The sequence below is a fragment of the Magallana gigas genome, chromosome 6 (assembly GCF_963853765.1).
Source record: "Magallana gigas chromosome 6, xbMagGiga1.1, whole genome shotgun sequence".
Classification (NCBI taxonomy): Eukaryota; Metazoa; Mollusca; class Bivalvia; order Ostreida; family Ostreidae; genus Magallana; species Magallana gigas.
Genome location: NC_088858.1, coordinates 27,207,376 through 27,228,972, shown reverse-complemented (window position 1 = coordinate 27,228,972; position 21,597 = coordinate 27,207,376). Strand labels below are relative to the sequence as shown.

At 33.5% G+C, this 21,597-nt stretch overlaps 1 protein-coding gene and 1 long non-coding RNA gene across 6 annotated transcripts in view; one reads left to right on the top strand and one right to left on the bottom strand.

Moving 5' to 3' along the window:
• Positions 1-179: 179 nt before the first annotated feature.
• LOC109619403 (uncharacterized) overlaps positions 180-21,597 on the bottom strand; it is a 25,376-nt gene continuing 3,958 nt past the window's right edge. The window contains exons 1-3 of one of the 2 annotated variants that reach the window (XR_002200168.3): positions 7,129-7,188; positions 6,830-7,050; positions 180-1,129 (exon numbers count right to left, since the gene is read on the bottom strand). This is a non-coding gene — a long non-coding RNA (uncharacterized lncRNA). Of the gene's footprint in view, positions 1,130-6,829; positions 7,051-7,128; positions 7,189-21,597 lie in introns of those variants that run through there. The other variant, XR_010714561.1, reaches the window with a different exon arrangement.
• LOC105333340 (HAUS augmin-like complex subunit 1) overlaps positions 17,078-21,597 on the top strand; it is an 18,463-nt gene continuing 13,943 nt past the window's right edge. For 2 of the 4 annotated variants that reach the window (XM_034470482.2, XM_034470485.2), the window contains exons 1-3: positions 17,079-17,233; positions 19,987-20,161; positions 20,773-20,905. In XM_034470482.2, the coding sequence (XP_034326373.1) occupies positions 17,213-17,233; positions 19,987-20,161; positions 20,773-20,905 (329 nt within the window). In that variant the 5' untranslated portion in view covers positions 17,079-17,212. Of the gene's footprint in view, positions 17,234-17,364; positions 17,520-19,986; positions 20,162-20,772; positions 20,906-21,597 lie in introns of those variants that run through there. The other 2 variants (XM_034470484.2, XM_066087050.1) reach the window with 2 other exon arrangements.

Below are 21,597 nucleotides of genomic sequence, written 5' to 3'. Positions count from 1 at the left end.
CATGAGGCCCTCAACCAAAATTGTGAAATTTATGGCCCCTGGGTCAGGGGTTCTGGCTTTAGGGTGGGGCCAATATGGCCATATAGTAAAAATGTATTAAATCTTAGAAAATCTTCTTCTCTACTACTATATATATTTTTAAAAAACTAAATGCATGGTTATGATGTCCATGAAGCCCTCTACCTAAATTGTGAAATCCATGACCGCTTTACTTTATTTACAATACATCTTCCATGCATTTTAAATAGTCAGTCAAATTTTTAACGCCATTTGTCAAGTCATAAACAAGATACAGATCTCGCAATTCTTTGTTTATTTTAGAAAGAGGTTGATTGATATACCAAAGTTCCTTTTTGTAGAGTGATAAATAAACTATAATTTAAAATAAGAACAATATAAAATGTTTACAAAGCTTACCAGTACTTGAGTCTTCAGCTCAAATGATCCAAAAATGCTTTAAATAATCACTACATGTCAAGCAAAAAAAACCCTCTTGCAAAATGGGCTAATCTTGTTATAACGTGTACTTTTTTGTGCCTGTATATTCTAGTCATATGAAATGATACAATTTTTCATGTGTCTAAATGTTCACCCCTTTTTCTGATAATGGATTGATTTTTAAGAATATCAAAGTGGCTAATGTAGATGGTAGGTCTTATTCCCCAGGGTTTCATTCTGTACACGCCTAAGTGAGTGAACACATCTGGTTTGTAATGAAGAGAACATTTAATTCCAAGGCTTCGAATGGTTCATTCACTTTTATACACTTCCTCTTCATCAAGAAAATTGTCATTATAGATGCACACAACATGACTTGTATCAGGACCAGTCTCTTCTAAAGCACTGATTTTAGCCTGGGTATCTAGAGTTTTTCAACTCGCTACTCCTTTAGCAATCAAAGACCAAAAGTGGTCACCCTTTCCACCAGGAGAAACCCAGAACATCCATTTTCCAGTTAACACTCTGAAATTTTTAGCCAGTTCAAAAATGTCTTCTTTACAATTCTTTACAAACTTGTCTCTTTGATGCTAGCAAGTCTTCCCATGCATCTTTTAATCCTACAACATCTCCCACAATGTTCCCAGGACTCCTTTGGTTGATAATATGAATCCATCCAAAACCTTGATTCCTAAAGAAAATCAGAAAATTGATAGACAACTTATATCCATAAGTTTTCATAATTATAAATATTATATTTCAATAACTAATCATTTCTTAACTAAGAAACTTCGAAACTGCATTACTCAGTAAACATCAATGTCTAATCCTAAATAAAATAAACGGTTTGAAAAAAGAAAAAATAATATAATATATATATATATATATAGAGAGAGAGGGTCACTTTCAAACCTAAACAACAATAAAAAGTTGTGTTTAAGGTGGCTAAAAGGCCTTTGGCCACAAAATGCTCTAATTTTGATATCATGATCATTTAAATTTTGATATTTATAACCTAAAATACTAGTATAACTACCGGTAGAAATTATTGATGATATCTATAGACACTTCATAAAAATACATTAGTTTGTAAGACTTTGATGGGACCTTAAAACTGAACTTTATTTATTTTACAACGATTGATAAACAAGTTCCTCAACTTCTCTTAATATCTCTCGTTGGCATGGATGTTAGCGCAAGGGGGTCATTGGTGTGAGAAGAAGCCGGAGTACCCGGAGAGAAACCACGTGTCTAAGCGAGCGACCGTCTTATGTAACGTAAAATAATGACCGGGGGGTAATTTTTCGACGAAAAAAAAATGACTCCCGGACATTATTCTACGCGGAAAAATGACTCCCCGGTCATTATTCTACGTAGAAAAATGACACTTTTTGCCTAAAGAATAAGTGTCATTTCATAAAAATTAGCACACTCTACATGAAGAAAAGTGACCCCTGTAGAATAATGACCCCCTTATAGATTAAAGTTTTTCAGTATGATTTTTTATAATTTGTGAAATAGTCTTCACAATATTGTAATTTTTACTGCTGTTTACAGAAAGTAACACAAATTATAATTCATACTCAAATAAACTTAAAGTGAAAGAAGGGCTATATCTTAGAAAATAAAAATGCATGCGCAGATCTAAAGGGTTAGGGGGTCCGGACCCCCCTGTAAAATTTAATTTTTTTAAAACTACATTATAAAATTACCAAATATATATCTCGGACCCCTTGGCAAACTCAAATCCCCCTCCCCCTCCTACCCCTGGAAAAATTTTCTGGATCCGCGCATGAAAATCCTTCCGTTTTATAACAAGATACCGACGTATTGTATAGGGGTATGGTTCTCATCTTAAGAGTTACTGTAGAAAAGACTCCTTCTTTAACTGCAACGTCACAAGCGAATATCAAAGTTCACTCTTGCGGCTGTTACTGTGGCTCCTCCATTAATATGAACTTACCCTTAGGATTAGATAATTTAGGAATTTAAAGTTATAAATCACATTTACAGACAAGGCATGAAGTTAAAATAATGTAAATATAAGCATTAAATCATGAATTTTTTTGAAGTAAACAGTCTCATAACTACAGCGTTGTTTGCATACAAATTTTCATAACGCGCTAGCGCGCGTTACTCAAATTGTATGCACACATCGCTGCAGTTATGAGACTGTATACTTCAAAAAAATCATGATTCAATGCTATATTACAAGCAAAAAATAATTATGTGGAATATAAATATATACAAATAGACATACACTGTACATTTATTGTCTCATTTAAAAGTAAAACAAGTAGGGGTTATATCTTAAAAATTTTAGATATAGCATGAAATAAGCTAATTTAGGCCAAAAGTTGAGTTAATTTTTTTTTTTATTAAATTCTATGAAATATATGCCAAAGAATATTGAAAGAAATATCAAAATATTGCACAAATATGTTTTTTAGAATATCATGAATATATCGTAATACACAAACTATCTAGAAGTTTGGTCTGCGCTGAAAATTAGGAAGCTAAAGTAACAGTACTCTAAAACTTGTGAGTTATGAAAATTGTTTATTATTCCTCAACAAAATATAGCACCTTACTAAACTAAATATTACGCAACTTCCTCTACTTAACGCGTGTGTTTCTAAATTTGTGTGATCAAAATCAAGGGGGATATAAACCTTCAAAATGAGCCTTGGTCATGTTGTAAATTTTGAATTTATCGGGTGGCAGTAAATGCAAAATTTACAACATGACAACTAGTTGTCATGTTGTAAATTTTGTATTTACTGCCACCCGGTAAATTCAAAATTTACAACATGACACCTTAACTCCTTATCAACGCTTTTAGAAAAAATCACTTTTTATATTTGATCAGTGTTTATTATCTATTTAAGATTTACTATAGTCAGGTACTCTTCACACATTTGCTCTAAAAAAAAAAGTATATTCGTGATCACAAATACAACATTACAACAAATGTTTTGAATATCGATGTACATGTATATGTATTACCATATTCGTCGAAGAAATCAAACCTAACGTAAAATGTTTTTAAGGTGTAATATCCCTCCGCTATTAATTTTACCATTTTGTTTTATTCGTTTTGATTTTCATCAGTCAATGCCTAGGGATTCCAATGAAACAAAATTAAAGAGATTAAGCGCTGCTAGATAAAAAATTAGACAAAGTGATTAAAAAACCAAAACTTTATTATCGCAGCATAAAATTAAAAATATTAAATGCATATGAAAATAATATTTAGTTATATACAATGCCAAATCATCTTACAAAACATAGTGAATCGCTGCTTTTTAGTTCAGATGATCACTGTTGTTTAGGTTTGTAACAAAAACTGCTTCAAACAGCAAGAGTTATCTTTCTTTATCATGAACTAGTATTGAAGGTAAAATACATGTATACAGGTTTTACATACAGTATATGATAAATTACAAAAGTTTTTCATAAAAGGTTTTCTGTTTTTAAATTTGGTTAAGAAAATAGTAAATGGATCCACATATTTTAGAATGAAAAAATTAAACCAGAGCTTTTTGTTATATTTAACACACATAGGCGTCGGAACCGGGGGGGCTAGGGGGGGCTTAGCCCCCCCACTTTTTTTGCAAAATTATACCTAAGCATTAGAAACATAGCATGATAGAGGGTTCAGCCCCCCACTTTTTCTCGCAGGAAAGATTATTGTTCCTAAATTTACCTTGAAAGATTGAAAAGTTAGATTCAGAAGCATTCCCCCCCCCCCCCCCCACGGATTAGGATTTCCATGATTTTGGGAATTACTTTTTTTCTCAATATTTCTGAGGATTAGTCTAGCCCCCCCACTTTCAATTTGCTTCCGACGCCTATGACACATAAAGGGGATCAAAGGAATGATCTTCTAGTTATTGGTATAATCTCAATATAGGGATATATATTATCTTGAATAAATAGGAATATTGTTCTTTTCTTTTTTTTAATTTTGTTTCCCCATATCTGATCTTTTAGAATAGAAACACCTGAATTAATTTTAAACATTTGAACTGTTATAAGTTTCAAATAATGATGACTAAATCTAGAGTTTGCAATTGTCTTAGTAGGTTTTTCCCAACTTTAATTCATTTACCTTTGTGAACGAGCGATTAAGAGAGAAATAAAAATTTTCAATCTAAAGATTCTCTGGCCAAAACCATCAAACACGTATTGTTGATGGACTCTACAAGCACATATAATTCAGGTACATTTGAAAAAAAAAAAAAAAAAAAAAAAAAAAAAAAAAAAAAACAACAAAGCTTTGGATGATGGGAGAAGGGGGGGGGGGGGGTTATAGAAAATACCTTATAAAATTTGATCAATATGATTAGTTTAAATTTCTTGTACCTTTGGTAAAACATTTCTAACTTTTTTGTGCCCCCCCCCCCCCTCTGAAAAGTTCCGTTCAAATTTCATCTTTTAATATTTGAATTAAAATAAATGTCGCCTTCCAGAATAAAATGGGGCCCAGTGCGTACCGCCTCCCTTGTTGCTTGTTGTCCTTGTTGCCTTAATAATTATGAGTTATCAGAAAAGTGAAAATATTTTCTACAGAAGTTATCTCTTTTATCAGAGGGACATTCCACCTTAAAATTCCCTTTCCCCAGCACGAAAATATAAATATGATTCTTTGTTTGACAATGCATTCACCAATGAATATTGCTTATATCATTAAAACAATTTTTCTTTCATGATTGTTGTTCGTTAATTATCACACAATTTAATTCCTTAATGTAAATAAATTTGTTTTCTCTTTTGATAATAGAATGGCTTTGCAACAGTATAGCACCACCTGCACAGATTTCTAAACACACACGTGCAGACCTGGCAATTTGTTGCCGATGCAATTGTAAAATCGCGATATATAAGGAATAAGGAATCATTCTTTGAGTATTATGAGGTGATAATTTTGGTCGGGGCGTGATCAAATCCAATAAAGCCCAAAGGGCTTTATGATAGATTTGATCACGCCCGACCGAAATTATCACCTCATAATATTCAAAGAATAATTCTTTATTACTTATATTTAAATAATTTTAAGCCATCATACGATTAAATATAAATAAGCAAACCCCGCTGGCGCCTCAATTTGGCGTCATTTGTATTATGTGTTATATAGTACAAAATCGATACGTAGTGTTATTACAGGCAAAGACACTGGAAAATGTAAATATACAAGAATAAAAATTGGTTACCCAGTATTCCGACAAGGTATCTTACTTTGAAATTACTGGAATTTTCTCTCTGTTCAGTTGATTTTGAAGTTATAAACATATGGCGGGAATTAACGCTGCACTTGTGTAGAAATCTGCGGAACTATACTTGATTCTTGACCATGAATAATTTTTAACAACATAATATAAAGCTTTCTTACGATATTTCATTTACAAAATGTATGCACAGCTTGCTTAACTTTATATATTTACATTTTCCGTGCAGTGTATTTGCCTGTGATAACACTACATATCGATTTTGTACTATATAACCCATAATACAAATGACCCCAAATCGAGGCGCAAGCGGAGTTTGCTTATTAATATTTAAATATATAATCGTACGATGGCTTAAAATTTTATAAATATAAGTAATAAGGGATCATTCTTTGAATATTATGAGATGATAATTTCGGTCGGGGCGTGATCAAATCTATCATAAAGCCATTCGGGCTTTATTGGATTTGATCACACCCCGACCGAAATTATCACCTCATAATACTCAAAGAAGGATTCCTTATTTACAGCGGGGGTCATTTTTTACGATGGTCATTTTTCTTCACGTTTAACACGAAGAAAAATTACCCCTGGGTCTTTTTCCTTCAGAAAAATCCAATCATTCTACAGCAAGGGGGGGGGGGGGTCATTATTCTACGGGTGTCATTATTCTTCATAACACCATATCCTATCACACACAACCACTGCCGATCACGGGAATCGAACTCGTGTCGCAGCGCAATGTCCACTACGCTACTTGGATATCATTTATGGTTCAAACTAGCTGCAGCCCTTTAGCTCTCGTTCGGCCACAATCGGATGGACGACGCGGGAGCTACAGTTCCTTACATGTTGAAAAGTTGAAATGTTTATGGCGCACAAAAACTTGCACTTGCCCTCTAAGAGGGAATAAAGAGTCTTTGATTTTGCATTTGTGACCCATACGACTTTTTTTTTTTGCTAAAATAGCCCATTCTAAAGTATGATAATGGTAAATTTAAAAAGTTGGAGATAATAGCATTCAATAAAAGCGATAAGTATGATCAAAAATTCTAATGTCTCATTATGCACTTCTTTTACATTGTGTTTGGTACATAAATTTCTGCCAGACTTACGTACCAGTAGAGAACACGTTTATATACTCACACGGAGGTTATATTTACCTGCATATTGTGGAAGGTTTATGATTCTACAGCCAATCCTCTATTGGTTCCTTATTAATTCCCGTCCAATAGATCACTGGGATATCGAAATCAGCTCCCTGGGCTTGATCGACAAGTACTAAGTACTTAGGGTCTACTAACGCAGCACCCTTCATTGTACTGAGTGGGGTGGTCGTGGACACGTCCATGTCTTCTTCCATAATATACAGCTGTACAGTAACCTTTAATCACATGCATATACGAGTGACATTTATACTGCACTTTACAAAATGAAAAGTATTGATATTGTTAATATTCACCTTTAAATGTGTGTTAAAGACCCACTATCCATCATATTTACCTGAAAATAACAATATGAAACTTGGCCATAAACTATTATAAAGGAAAGAAAACTCAAAATATTTAGCTTTAAAATTAGATAAATTTTCTTTTCTTTTTCTTTATTTTTAAAGTAGACTTTCTTTCAAAGGAAAGTATAATATAATAGCATAAAAATGGTCATGACCATCAAGTCATTAATTAAGTCCTTCCTATTTTCATCCATTCGTACTTTTAAAATGTTTCGTTCGAATTTTACGTGGACGGTGAGGGTTGAACTGACTCTGAACCATGAACTGATCATGAAAGCATACTCTAAAACCTGGCCTGGCCTCAAAGTTGGCCTGCCCTCACTTTTGGCCTCAAAATTGGCCTGGCCCCAAATTTTGGCCTGGCCCCAAATTTTGGCCTGGCCTCAAATTTGGCCTCTTAAAAAATTTTTGGCCTCAAATTTTAGAATTTTTTTTTCTTTTCTTACATTTAGTTTGAATTTTTATTGATTTCTTTATACATTAAAAATTCAATGCTTTTTTAATGTTTAAGGAATAATCATAAGAAAAAAAATATGGCAAGTGACCGATTGTTCAAGTTTAATTAGTTTTATCCATGTCTAAACACGCAAAAATTACCTATGACATGCATGTACAGCACTGCTCTTACTATTGTTAAGGAATAGATTATGCCAATACCAAAGCGATTAACTTTAAAACAAAGCGCCCCCCCCCCCCCCATCTCCCATTTAAAAATTAAACATCATTTTAAGAGACTGACCTGATTGATATCCAACATATTTGTAAACTGGTACATAGCATTAAATTGTTATCACTGTCTAATGCACTTTGTTTACATTACCTGTCAACACCGATTAAGCCCAAACTCCCCTCCCCAGCAGAAATTCGATATTAATCTTTTCTGTCGCTAATCTGCTACATAGGAGTCAGATTCATTGCCTATCCTGTCATTTAACATTTCTCACGGTCTAATTTAATTAATGCCATTTGTGAACGACTGCACATTGAATCCTCCGATAACTTGACTCAGTGAAGATCATTAATCATCACCTGCTGATTTGCATGTGTTAATTTTATATTTGGGAAAGAATTTTTCTCCTTTGGGAATTGTCATTGTCAGAATTTGAAGAAAGCAAAACATTTTGTGACCTTTGGTGTTGGTTAGATACGGAAGCCCGATGGTGCCACGTAGGAAAAATATTTTATCTGGCGGCCGCCATGCAGATAATTATTTGGCGGCTGCCACTTATTATCTGGCGGCCGCCACATAATTTTCTGGCGGCCGCCATATAATTTTCTGGCGGCCGCCATATAATTTTCTGGCGGCCGCCACATAATTATCTGACGGCCGCCACATAATTATTTGGCGGCCGCCACATAATTATTTGGCGGCTGCCAGATAAAACCTGGCTTCCTGATGCGCGCGCATGTTTTAATGGGAGCTTTTTAGGGAGTTGTGGATACACACTAATTAATTAGTTTTATTAATTATTTCTGAAACTTGACATTAAATATCAATTGCAGAGCTTAGGATTTTGAAAAACTGGTTGAGTTGAATGTATAGAAGACTTTGTTGTTAGAATCTAGAATGAATTTTATATTACTTTGTGCCTTGTATTATACATGTATGTTGTATAAAACATGGTATTTTAGAGTTGATTCTGAACTTTTAAAACTGAACTAAACATCCGTTCAGGAAATCTTAACATTAAAAAACCTTAACTTGAGAGGAATTTTATGTAAACATGTATAAGTAAAGGAACGCACTGCCTTCTATATGTTTTAATTTTGGTATAAGAATTTACCAACGCAGATTAAAGTAAGCTTTATTGACCACGACAGCTAGTACAGGCAATATTATCACGAGAGCAGATCCATCTATGACTTTATAAGGATAAACTAGGATAAGTGTGTACTAGCATTCGTGGCCATAAAAATGAAACTATTTAACTGACTGTGTTGTTAAACGTTTATTCCAAATCACATGAAAGGCAGTACAATAAAAAGACCGCGATCGGCCACAGTCTCTCTGGGTAAATCAAAGTACTGAGAGTACTGAAAGGCGGGGTCTTGAAAGTTTGAATGTGTAATTGTTCACGTTTTCCTCCGGTATGTTCCAAAAATTATGAGTTGAATTAGTTGTTTCAATCTACATGTAGTATGCTAAAGTTCAGCTTTTTGCAATTGCCTGATACTTTGTCATAATTTTGCTAAATCCCGACCGGGACTGTTCTTCATAGTTGTAGAAAATTGACACAACGGTATGTTATGTAAAATAAGACCCCAAGAAATTTTTTAAAAAACTACAACTAATCGGGAAAATCAAAACAACTATATTAAGGTATATGATTTAAATAGTTATATTTATTTATTTTGTGATCGAAGGGAAAATCTATAAGTCGGACGGTATCTGTTATACAAGGTTTATGGAAACTCCGAAAACTCTCAAACTGTTGAATTACCGAACAAAGTTAACATTTGTATACCGATAACAAACACAGGCATCTAACGTTAGAAATATTTCTTTTTTACAATAAGATTATTCCAAGTACTATAACAATAACAAAAAATTGTCGCAGTAGCCATTTTGATTTTTTAGACCTTCTATATTGTACCTGTCATGATGTTTTTGGCAGCGATTCATATAAAATTAATAGGTAAAAAATAAATTCGTTCGCCACTTACTACTTTTTTGTGTAAACTCGTGCATCATTTACACGAATCACGATACAACCGATTCTGAAATTTTATTAAAAATCATACTCCAAATTCAGTCATCTGCTTTTCAAATCGATAAAACAAGAAGATGGAGACCAAAAGGGAATGAATCACGTAATATTTTTGTAAGCAAAATCTATATAGATTATACATTTTGGGTGACCAATAGATTAATTGATATATACAATCTTATCGATTGAAGAACCAAGTTAAATGTTAATGTTCATGTTGTCCGGCAGTTGGAATATACAATCATGTAATTTGTTTTAATGTTATGAGACATTTTCTATACTTTATAACGGGCAAAACCAGTCATATTCATGATTTAAAAGATTTCTTCATCAATATCTTAATGCCTCTCATCAGAAACTCAGCTGATCTTTCTCCCATTGATAAATATCTCGCACCAATATTAGACCTATGAATTCAGAGATAACGCATGGTTGTTATGTTTTAAATCTTTAATTTATTGTGTGGTAGTACATGTAAATGAATAGGACTTATTTCAATTTTAAGAAGATAATCAAAGTACTGAAGTAATGTCGGGAGTTGATTTTATCGATTATTATCAATTCTAAAATCAACGTTATGTTATTTTGCATGGCAAGTAGTTTCTAATCTGTATTTGAATTACGCACGTGTATTTAAATTACACACAGTTTTATAATATGAATTAGTTATGTTTACATGCGAGATAAACTTATAAGTTGCATGTCAACAATTTTTATCTTGCATGTTAACATAACTAAATTGCATGTTGACATAAAGAAGTTGCATGTTAACATAAAGAAGTTGCATGTTGACATCAATAGGTAGCATATCTAGCATCTTGGATGTCACATGCTGGCGATAATTGAGATTTTTTATAACTCTTATTTGCAGTTTTCTTGCATGTCAACATAGTTATGTTGCATGTTGACATAACTATCTTGCATGTCAACATATTTATCTTGTATGTCAACAAATTAAGAGAAAACTAACTTGCACACAGGGGGCAGAGATATGCCACCATATACTACCGCGCGTTACTCAATTTGTATGCACACACCGCTGCAGTTATGAGAGTGTATACTTTAAAAAATCATGATTCAATGCTATAGTAATTATTGTGACCAAGCATCTGTTACCTAGCTTTCTCACCTTTTGCTGTCTTCGACGCTTATTTTTTGGATTACTTTAATGATTTGTTTTCACTGAACATTGTCGTTTATATAGTCTATTATATATATTAGATAGCACACAGTGGAGAAATTGAACAGACCTAAACTTCAAAGGTCTGGAAATATTTTAAAAGAACTGAAGATTCGTAAAATATCAGCTGTGCGAGTAAACTAGCTTATTCTATACGGGGGGGGGGGGGGGGGGGGGGGGGGGGGGCGACAAACATGTTAAATCACATTTGTCTTAAACATACATTGTAAGGAGGAATTTCTACAAAAGTGACCAAGTTTTTACAGTTCTCAATGTACTTGTTCAGATTTATTTACACTCTTAACGAGTACCCGGGTACTCGATCGGAAAAACGTCCAAGTAACCGAGTACTAAAAATTAACCAATTTGTCATCCCTACTAAATATGGTTGTTTTGATTTTCCCGGTTAGTTGTAGTTTTCTAAAAATTTTCTTGGGGTCTTATTTTACATAATATACCGTTGTGTCAATTTTCTACAATCATGAAGAACAGTCCCGGTCGGGATTTAGCAAAATTATGACAAAGTATCAGGCAATTGCAAAAGGCCGAAATTTAGCATACTACATGTAGATTGAAACAACTAATTCAAACTCATAATTTTTGGAACATAACGGAGGAAAACGTAAACAATTACAAATTCAAACTTTCAAGACCCCGCCTTTCAGTACTCTCAGTACTTTGATTTACCCAGAGAGACTGGCCGATCAGGGTCTTTTTATTGTACTGCCTTTCATGTGATTTGGAATAAAAGTTTAACAACACAGTCAGTTAAATAGTTTCATTTTTATGGCCACGAATGCTAGTTCACACTTATCTTTGTTTATCCTTATAAAGTCGTAGATGGATCTGCTCTCGTGATAATATTGCCTGTACTAGCTGTCGTGGTCAATAAAGCTGACTTTAATCTGCGTTTGTAAATTCTTATACCAAAATTAAAACATATAGAAGGCAGTGCGTTCCTTTACTTATACATGTTTACATAAAATTCCTCTCAAGTTAAGGTTTTTTAATGTTAAGATTTCCTGAACGGGTGTTTACTTCAGTTTTAAAAGTTCAGAATCAACTCTAAAATACAATGTTTTACAACACACATGTATAATACAAGGCACAAAGTAATATAAAATTCATTCTAGATTCTAACAACAAAGTCTTCTATACATTCAACTCAACCAGTTTTTCAAAATCCTAAGCTCTGCAATTGATATTTAATGTCAAGTTTCAGAAATAATTAATAAAACTAATAAATTAGAGTGTATCCACAACTCCCCAAAAAGCTCCCATTAAAACATGCGCGCGCATCAGGAAGCCAGGTTTTATCTGGCGGCCGCCAAATAATTATGTGGCGGCCGCCAGATAATTATGTGGCGGCCGCCAGATAATAAGTGGCGGCCGCCAGAAAATTATATGGCGGCCGCCAGAAAATTATGTGGCGGCCGCCAGATAATAAGTGGCGGCCGCCAAATAATTATCTGGCGGCCGCCAGATAAAATATTTTTCCTACGTGGCACCAACGGGCTTCCGTAGTTAGAACAAGTATTTTCTTCAATTATTTTTTTCTCAAACAAGTCGTTGGTAAAAGAAGAGTTACATAGCTATTGTCCGATCCTGAGAGCAATTTAATCGAAATACACACAAAATAATGTCATGGTTATACAATGGCAGGCAAAATCACATTCTTTAAGTTCTTAAGAATTTAAAATAGACTGTATAAAAATCTATTAGAATGGATTACTCGACATACATGTAGTCATAATTATGCATTGTTAGTACTAAATTATCAATTGTAACAATTATTTTTAATAGACTATCACTATAAGACACTAAAGCCACAAAGTGGGATGTTTAATGTGCATTGAAAATAAATCAATAAAAAATCAATAAAATCACAAAATATGTAAAGAAAATATAAAAATAAATTTGAGGCCAAAAATTTTTGAAGAGGCCAAATTTGAGACCAGGCCAATTTTTGAGGCCAGACCAAAATTTGGGGCCAGGCCAAAAGTGAGGCCAGGCCAACTTTGAGGCCAGGCCAGGTTTTAGAGTATGCCGATAAAGAGAGAAAAAAGTTGTTGGCCCAAACCTGTCAACACATCGCTGTATTACCCAGACAAATCTTCATTCCAACATGAATCCGGGATTCACCGTACATAAATAAATAGCGCAGATGACTGAATCATTTACAGTAGTATCATTTTATAGCTCATGAACACAGTGTTCTTCTACGTCATATCATTTACCTTGTACTGTACTATAACTTAAAAGCAAGGTCGGAAGAGATAAGTTTTGAGTTTGAGTAAATATTATACGAATATGTCACGATGATGTTTAAATAAAAACATTACATTTTTAAATGTCTTTGTCTGTGATGAAAAGTCAAAAGTCAGTTTTCATTTCAAATCAGGGATGTGCAATTAAAAATTTTGGCCACTCTATAGCTAAGGGGCTAGTAGGAGTAACAAAGTTACTAGCCCAAGGTTCAAAGTTACCAGCCAGACTATTGTCGGACCTGTCAACATTTCATTTCCATAAAAAAAACCTTAATATTATGTACATAAGGTTTTTCCCCACAAATGATACCAGTATATAATTATTAATATACGAGGTATTTATTACTTTCATGTTTTCTGCAGTAGACTAGTTCAAAAATATTCAACTTCATTGCTCTCTCGATGCTACACATTTTAGTGACAAAATTGGTTTTGGTGTTTAGATATGAAAACCTAAACATAACATTGCGAGTTAATGTGAACAGACTCTTTAAAATCACTGCAACTATCTATGTATGCATGTATTCTATCCTGTTGAATATCATGTATAAAATACAACCATGCAATGAATTATGTAATGGTAAATTTAATTGAAAATAATGGAAAATGCATAAACAATAATATGCAAAATATGAATATTTTTTGTCAATTCACTAAGCAGGTCACTTTAAAATGTGTTCATGAGAATAGTTACAGCAGAAATTTTATAATATTTCTGTAATGAAACACTCTCGTCAATTCACTAAGCAGGTCACTTTAAAAGTGTTCATGAGAATAGTTACAGCAGAAATTTTATAATATTTCTGTAATGGAACACACACACACACACACACACACACACACACACACACACACACACACACACACACACACACACACACACTCTCTCTCTCTCTCTCTCTCTCTCTCTCTCTCTCTCTCTCTCTCTCTCTCTCTCTCTCTCTGAGTGTAAAAGAGATTAAAAAGCAAATACATATTTGAAATGGTTTATTCCCACTTAACAAACATTCTGAAATTCTCAATTCCCACTTGGCCAAAATTTTAATTTTTCACACCTGAGTGATCAGGAGGCTATAACGTTAGTCTGTTTTCACATATTAATGTATTTGTTATCAATTACCTGAGAATAATTTGTTGAAACCAAATAAAAAAACACATTTAATTTTGCCTATAACATGATAATCAGAATAAATAAATAAAAATCACCACATTTTTTTTAGATATAGATCAGCAATTTTCTGCAAAATCATTGCACTAAACATTTTATATGTTGAAACCAATATGGGCACTTGCATGATTAAAAGGTTTATGTAAATAATTTTAAACTGTTTAAATTGGATGTATATAATATATATATACATAAATAAGATTGATCAGCCATTTTTAAAGAATATAGACTAGAAACATGTGTTACTATGTTGTAATATTTAAGCATTGAATCATTATTTTTTGAAAGATATAGTCTCATAACTGCAGCGGTGTGTGCATACAAATTGAGTAACGCGCGCTAGCGCGTTATGAAAATTTGTATGCACACACCGCTACAGTTATGAGACTATATCTTTCAAAGAATAATGATTTCGTGCTTATATTTACAATTTTTAACTTCTTGTCTTGTCTGCAAATGTGATTTATAGGTCAAAATTTCTGTTTTATCCTAAGGGTAAGTTCAAATAAATGGAAGAGCCACTGTAACAGCCGCAAGCGTGAACTTTGATTCTCGCTTGTGACGTTGCATTTTACAGCGTTCAACGTTTGTGACGTCATAATAAAACTCGTCATTTTAAACTTTGAGTACCTTGTGTGTGTTACGGTCTTACAACTGCAGTACCTTTTCACACACTTTACATGCAAAAAATATTTGGAATGTAAATATAATATTATATTTAATAAGACCATTGACATTACAATTTAATGCAAATAACACAATTTTGGACCTCGTGTTCATGTGTATTTTAAACGAATTTAAAGAATAAACAAATTGAAATTGAGAAGCATTATTATGGCACAGAACCGAAAGCCTGAAAATCATGAGTTTTTAATTGTTTTACTGACTGCTAATTGAAAGACATAAATAACATCTTCAGGTGCAGATCAACTTTATAGAAAATGACAACGGAGGATTTTATCTTTATAACAAATGATGTATTCATGATCATCATACAATGAATCTTATTAAATATGAAGTATACACCATTAAAATATAAGCACTTTACTATAGCGTTTTTGTGTTTTGTTAATTTCATATTCTGTAGATTGGAATTAATCAAAATAATCATAGAAACCAAAGAAAATTGAAAAAAAGAAAGAATTGAAATATGATGTATAGTTAAAATTTCAAACGCGATTCTTAAAATTATAGTATTTTTCAATGCCAAGTTTAAGTTAAGTCTGCTTATATAATTATCTCAATTTACGAAGAAAATAGACAAACTATGATATTTGCACCATAGTTAAGAGCATGAATCATAGGGGAATATGTAACAGTTCATTTTCAAAAATTACATTTTCATCTGAATTTATCAAATAAAATAATTACTGGGACATAAGCTCAATTTATATGTATTTTTCTGTAGGCTAACAAATATACAATATATAATATTCAAAATGTTGGCTAAGTGGGGAGACACCTCTGAAATAACTATCAAGCCATGTGCAGTGAGGCGTGACTATCTCGTCTAGCCACTGGTCACACATTGTCGGTAAAACCTCAAAGTGTGAAACTGAGGGTTTTTGTAGAGGCTTGGGGTAAAATGCTGACGATGGACCCTCCATTTTGAAGGGTCCAAAGTGGAGGGGTGGAGCTTGGTGTGTCAATCTTAATTAAGAGTCCGTTTGATCTGAAGGCGACATTTATTACCGTCTTCCTTGGAAGACGGTATAAAGAGTTGAAATAATTTACAGTCTCCGGGTTGTGCACTTCCTTTCCTTTAGTTGAAAATACATGATGTGAAAATTTACATTTATTTCATTGGTTGAAATACTGTTCGGCGCAAGGGAGATAATTTTCTGATGATCTTTTTCACGTACGACTTAACAAATTTCGTAGATTTCAAATCCTAAAAAGTGAGAAAACGAAAAAGCAATACATATTGCTATGAATGAAATTCAGCCTTTGGTTTTCAGGTCCAACTAGTTGAAAGTAACATTCTACAATATCTATTGAAATTATTTGTTTTTCTTTTAGCATTGTTTATTCAAATACAAAAATAAATCGATGCGGTATGCCTAATATCGGTAAAGTTATTTGCACCTTAGATAGATAAATGCAGTGGGATAACTTTGATTTTATCAATATAATGCGAGTCTACGACCCTACCTAAGATCTCTTTCACCCTACAGTCGATCTCAACTTACAAGCTCGGGTACACAGTTCTCAATTTTAGACACGCAGGCTTAAACGACACATGACACAAAAATGTTCGGATAAATCCACTCGCCATGCTATGTAGAGGAAGGTGACATTTATATAAAAAAAAAAGAATTAAACTGTCTTTGATAACTAATTGCTGTTTAGGGTTTGTTCTAAAGACGGTAAGCTTTTTAAAAAAAGCTAAACTTGTATAAAAAAAATAATTAAATTATCTTTAATATCTTATTGCTGTTATGAGTTTGCTCTAAAGACGGTAAGCTTTTAAAAAAAATCTAAACTTGTAAGGCTGTCTAGTCGATTCTTATTTTAATGGGAAGCGACTCCATTTTGTATAAACGAGGTGTTTTTCCGAGCCTGTGGGAAAGGCCCGAGAAGTTGCGATTGTATAAGAGGCGCGCTCGTAATTAGTGACAGCGAACCAGTCTATCGAATCGAAAGTACAGCGTAAACATAAAATGGCAACCGTTGTTAATTTCCGGATTGTGATAACCGCGAAAGCTCACAAATGACAGAAAAACATGAGGAGGTGAGCATTTGTTTTTTGGGGGGTTTTGCTTTTATTTTACCAATGATCAGATGATAAGCCATCAAAAGTGATGTGACTTTCAAATGATAACTGTTACTTGGCACATTATTCTATTTTGAGAAGTGGACAGGCATAGCCTTTGATTTAGGCTACGCCTGTCCACTTCTCAAAAGAGAATATTGGCACAGGAGTCAAATTTGTTCCATTGTTGCAAAGACTCAGTCAGTCAGTGCCCACGGTTCCTATCGCTGACGTTTTTCATATCATGGGCCCTGGAATTTGGAAGGTAATGTAAATAACGTTATTATTGTATGTGGATGTATAGACCTATATCTACATGCACATAATAAATACATGCACATATAATAAATCAGTTAAAAACGGTCCAGTACAATCACTAGATTTAGTGGAATGCCCCTTTCCTCAGACCCCATCCATTTCAATGATATATTATGTTCAAATTTTTTGCATGTGATCAGGTCCTGTGACTATGGTATACAATAAAACCACCAAAACTGCAACACTCCTTGATCATTGGAGAATGTTTCCTTGTGTAGTGCTGCAGTAACATCGCACATGCATGCACAAACCATACACTGTTGTAGATGTACATGTAGATTGAGCAGTGACAGCCTTGATGCAGTTCGCCCTAATTTCTGTTCGCCCTAAGTCCGTTTGTCATTGATTCCGTTCACCTTTGGTCTGTTTGCCTTTATTTAAACGAAGAATAATGTAGTAGTTTAATCATTATTTTTTTATTCTGACCATTCTAAACATTATTAAGAATTCTACTACAGTTTTTGCCGAGATCAAAGAGATGCAGCGGACATTATTCTCCAATATACCACGAATGTCATCAGTAAATTATCAGATCAGAAATACCTATTTGTCTCGCACTGACCATGAAAGTACAACTTCAAACCGTAAAAAGTTTTAAAACTATGTCAATTTCACGTGTTAGTTCCAGTCAAAACAATGTGTATTGCCTCAAATGTTTATTTTTAAGAACTCAATGCATGTGGCTGTTCCTAGCACCTCCCTAGCAGATTTTCACTGCGTGTTTTTACATAAAATATATAAAGTGTAGTAGTAATAATCGTATTAAATTGCCCTTAAAATATTAGGAATGTGATTCAAAGATATTTTATAAATAAGTAAAGAGTATTAAAAATCCTATGAGAAATTCTGTCGTCTGCATGTGATTCCTTTGATCAATACACATGTAAACATTACTAACAAAACCATTGGGGTTACACGAAACAGCCGTCAAAATGACTTAAATCATCTCTTTATAGGAGAAACGATCTGTAGAAACACTGGGCTGTTAGTAGAATAGAAATAAAATTCTTGTTATCGTGAATGTTGCAGGATAACCTCCTCGGTCTCGAAATGTTGTTTGAAATATAAAAGCCTGGCTAACGCCTTGGCTTTTATATTTCAAAACAACATTTCTCGACCTCAGAGGTTATTCTGTAACATTCACGAAAACTCGTACTTTATTTCTCAAATATATAATTAAACCAACATCTTTTTTGAAGAAATAAAAAGGAAGAGAATGTAGAAGTAGTAAAGTAAGAAGAAATGGTAAAGCAAGTTTAATATAAAATTAAATTAATTTATAGTTAATTTCACAAAGTTAAGTGTAAATGAAATATATCTGAAAATGATGTGGTTTATGAATGAGGTTTAAGTAGAGCGAACAAGTTTTAGGGCGAATGATAATTAGAACAAATGATAGTTAGAGTGAATAGACTATGGGCGAACAGACTCAGGCATACAGATAAGATAGGGCGAACAAACCTGATGCCTATCAGCATAAATTTAGGAAACTGGGTGTTTTTTGGGTAAAAACTGATAAAAACGATGACACATAGTTATTATACTTTCTTGGATTTACTGTTGTTATTTACTATGTTGGATGCAGTACTGCCAATGTATGCAATTTCATGTAGACATTAGGCACTCTGTAAGAACGACAAACCTGTTCAATGTACTTGCAAAGTAAGACCACACTTAATAATCTGTGCAAGATAATGCGGATACCTCAAAGTAACTTGGTAATTCTTCCAAAGTACATTGTATATAACCTCTTTTATTTTTTGCTGAGTGTAGCTTTTATTTCCTTTTTTGCAACTGATAAAAAATGTGGTTCATGCGTTTAGAAGTATGTTGAACCTGAATGCCTTGATCAGAAAGCAACCGACAGTAACTTTCTCAACCGGTATATATACCCCAAGAGCATTTGAGGAGTGAACAAAATATACCAGGGACCAATTAAATTCTTTTATGAATTCATATCAGCTTTAATGATCATTATGCTTATTCATTTTTGCAGTGTCTTAATACAGGTAAAATTATAAACAGTTTGATTTTAATTTCTTAATTCTGTCCAAAACTTATTCAAGGCATTTTCTGGGGTACATGAAACACCTTTTAGTTAGCAGGCAATGCTTAGACAGTTTGTAACAGATAGGAGATGATAAAGATGTGCCATGTAAGATTCTGTAGATAATTTATCATAGAAAAAAATGGTACAAAACATGTGTATGCTGCTTTTCTCTGAAACTTAATTGATTGCAATTCATGGAAGGGGTTTAGTCCATGTAACTTGGAGTTAGATACCTCTTCGTGTTATTATCATAATATTAGGGTACACTCGAATGCAGAAACAAGTTCCTAAAGATCAAAACTGAAACAAATGTCACACTAAGCAATGATTTGTATTGTTTAACAGTATGATTTTACCTCTGCAGGTACAAATGTGGCTGGAGAAAATGTTTGCTGGAGATGACGTACCAGAGTTTGAGCTAAATGCTTCTAATATTACTCTGCTGTATAACTTGATGAAATGCAATGAACAGGCAGACAAAGACACACAAGTCTTGGTGGAGGATTATCAACTTAAGGCCGAGGAGTACAATATAGAGGGTATGTTTAATTACTTTGATCTGTACATAAACATTTAGGCGTGCAATTTACAGGCTTGATCAAATGAAAAAAAAGAACTTTAACTGTAAAGATGTAAAGAACCAAAAATTCATGTCCCCCAAGACTTCCTTATAAGCAAATTTTACTACAAATTCAAAGTTAACTATTTAAGTTTTCTTGAAATATTTTCACAAATTATCAATATTGGAAGTTTTGTACAAAAGTATTGCATGCATATTTACAATTAAATTGTTCTGATATTCACAACACATATAACACGATATAATCATAAATGATTAGTAAACAGAGGACATGTGTGTTAGTTGTATTTATTTCTTTATTATTATTATGGTACCACTGTACATATTAATTACCATTAAATTGCATTGAAAAATAAACATATAGAGATGTGCCTATACAATTCTGTGAGCCATTAATTGAGTACAATTTTGTGCATAATACTTGTATTATTTATTTATTTTTATTTTTTTAAATCTATTGTATGTGTATTTATTATGATTATATGTAATCATAATTGTTATAATATGTCATGCCCCATGAAGCCCTAATTTGGAAATAAATTATATTCAATTCTGTATTTTTTGTGACAGCCAGAAGATGTGAGGGAGTTCTGAAGAAGATGAATTTGTCAATTGCCAGTTTGTCCCAGGCTGGAGTTATTTCCCTTAGGGTGATAGCCAATCTGGCCCTTATTCTACAAGTCAGGGACACCACAGACACAAGGTGGGCAAGAGCTCGGACTCATCAGAAATCTGCGCAAAAGGGGGGGGGGGGGGGGGATAATTTTTCACTTGATAATTCAAGGAGTTGGTCGAATATCAAGCCATTAAGCAAGCATGAAATCAATCCACTCAGAACCATGTTCTGTATTGTTGAAATGAAGTCAAATAGCAGTAAATACAGTAAAAGACGGTTATAGCGAACACGCTTATAATGAATTGAGGTTTATAGCGAAGTGATTTTCATTCCCCGTGACTATATTTCATGTTGTAAACTTGTTGAATATAACGAATTACGCTAATAATGAAGCAAAATCGCCTGTCCCTGGTGCTTCGCATCTTCGCTAGCCAAGGGTTTTCGGTCCACTTTGCTCCCCATAAACCCTTGGCGGATTTCATTACGAAAACTCAGTGACAAGCTCCGTTTTATGATTGGCTGCAGCTGCGAGTAGCTGATCCAATCGCAGAGCTTGTAAATATAAACTTTAAACGAAAACACATGTGTGATCTTTGGTAAAACATTCGATGCTTTTAACAAGTTGAGACACAAGTTCTCGAGTACAGTGCCTCCCCAACGATGGTCTAACCAGATCGCTTAAAAAACCTATATATTTTACTGGGATTTAACATAGTTCTACAAAATTGTCAAGGCTCGCGTGATAGCATGGGAAGTAAACATGGCAAATGTAGAAGTTG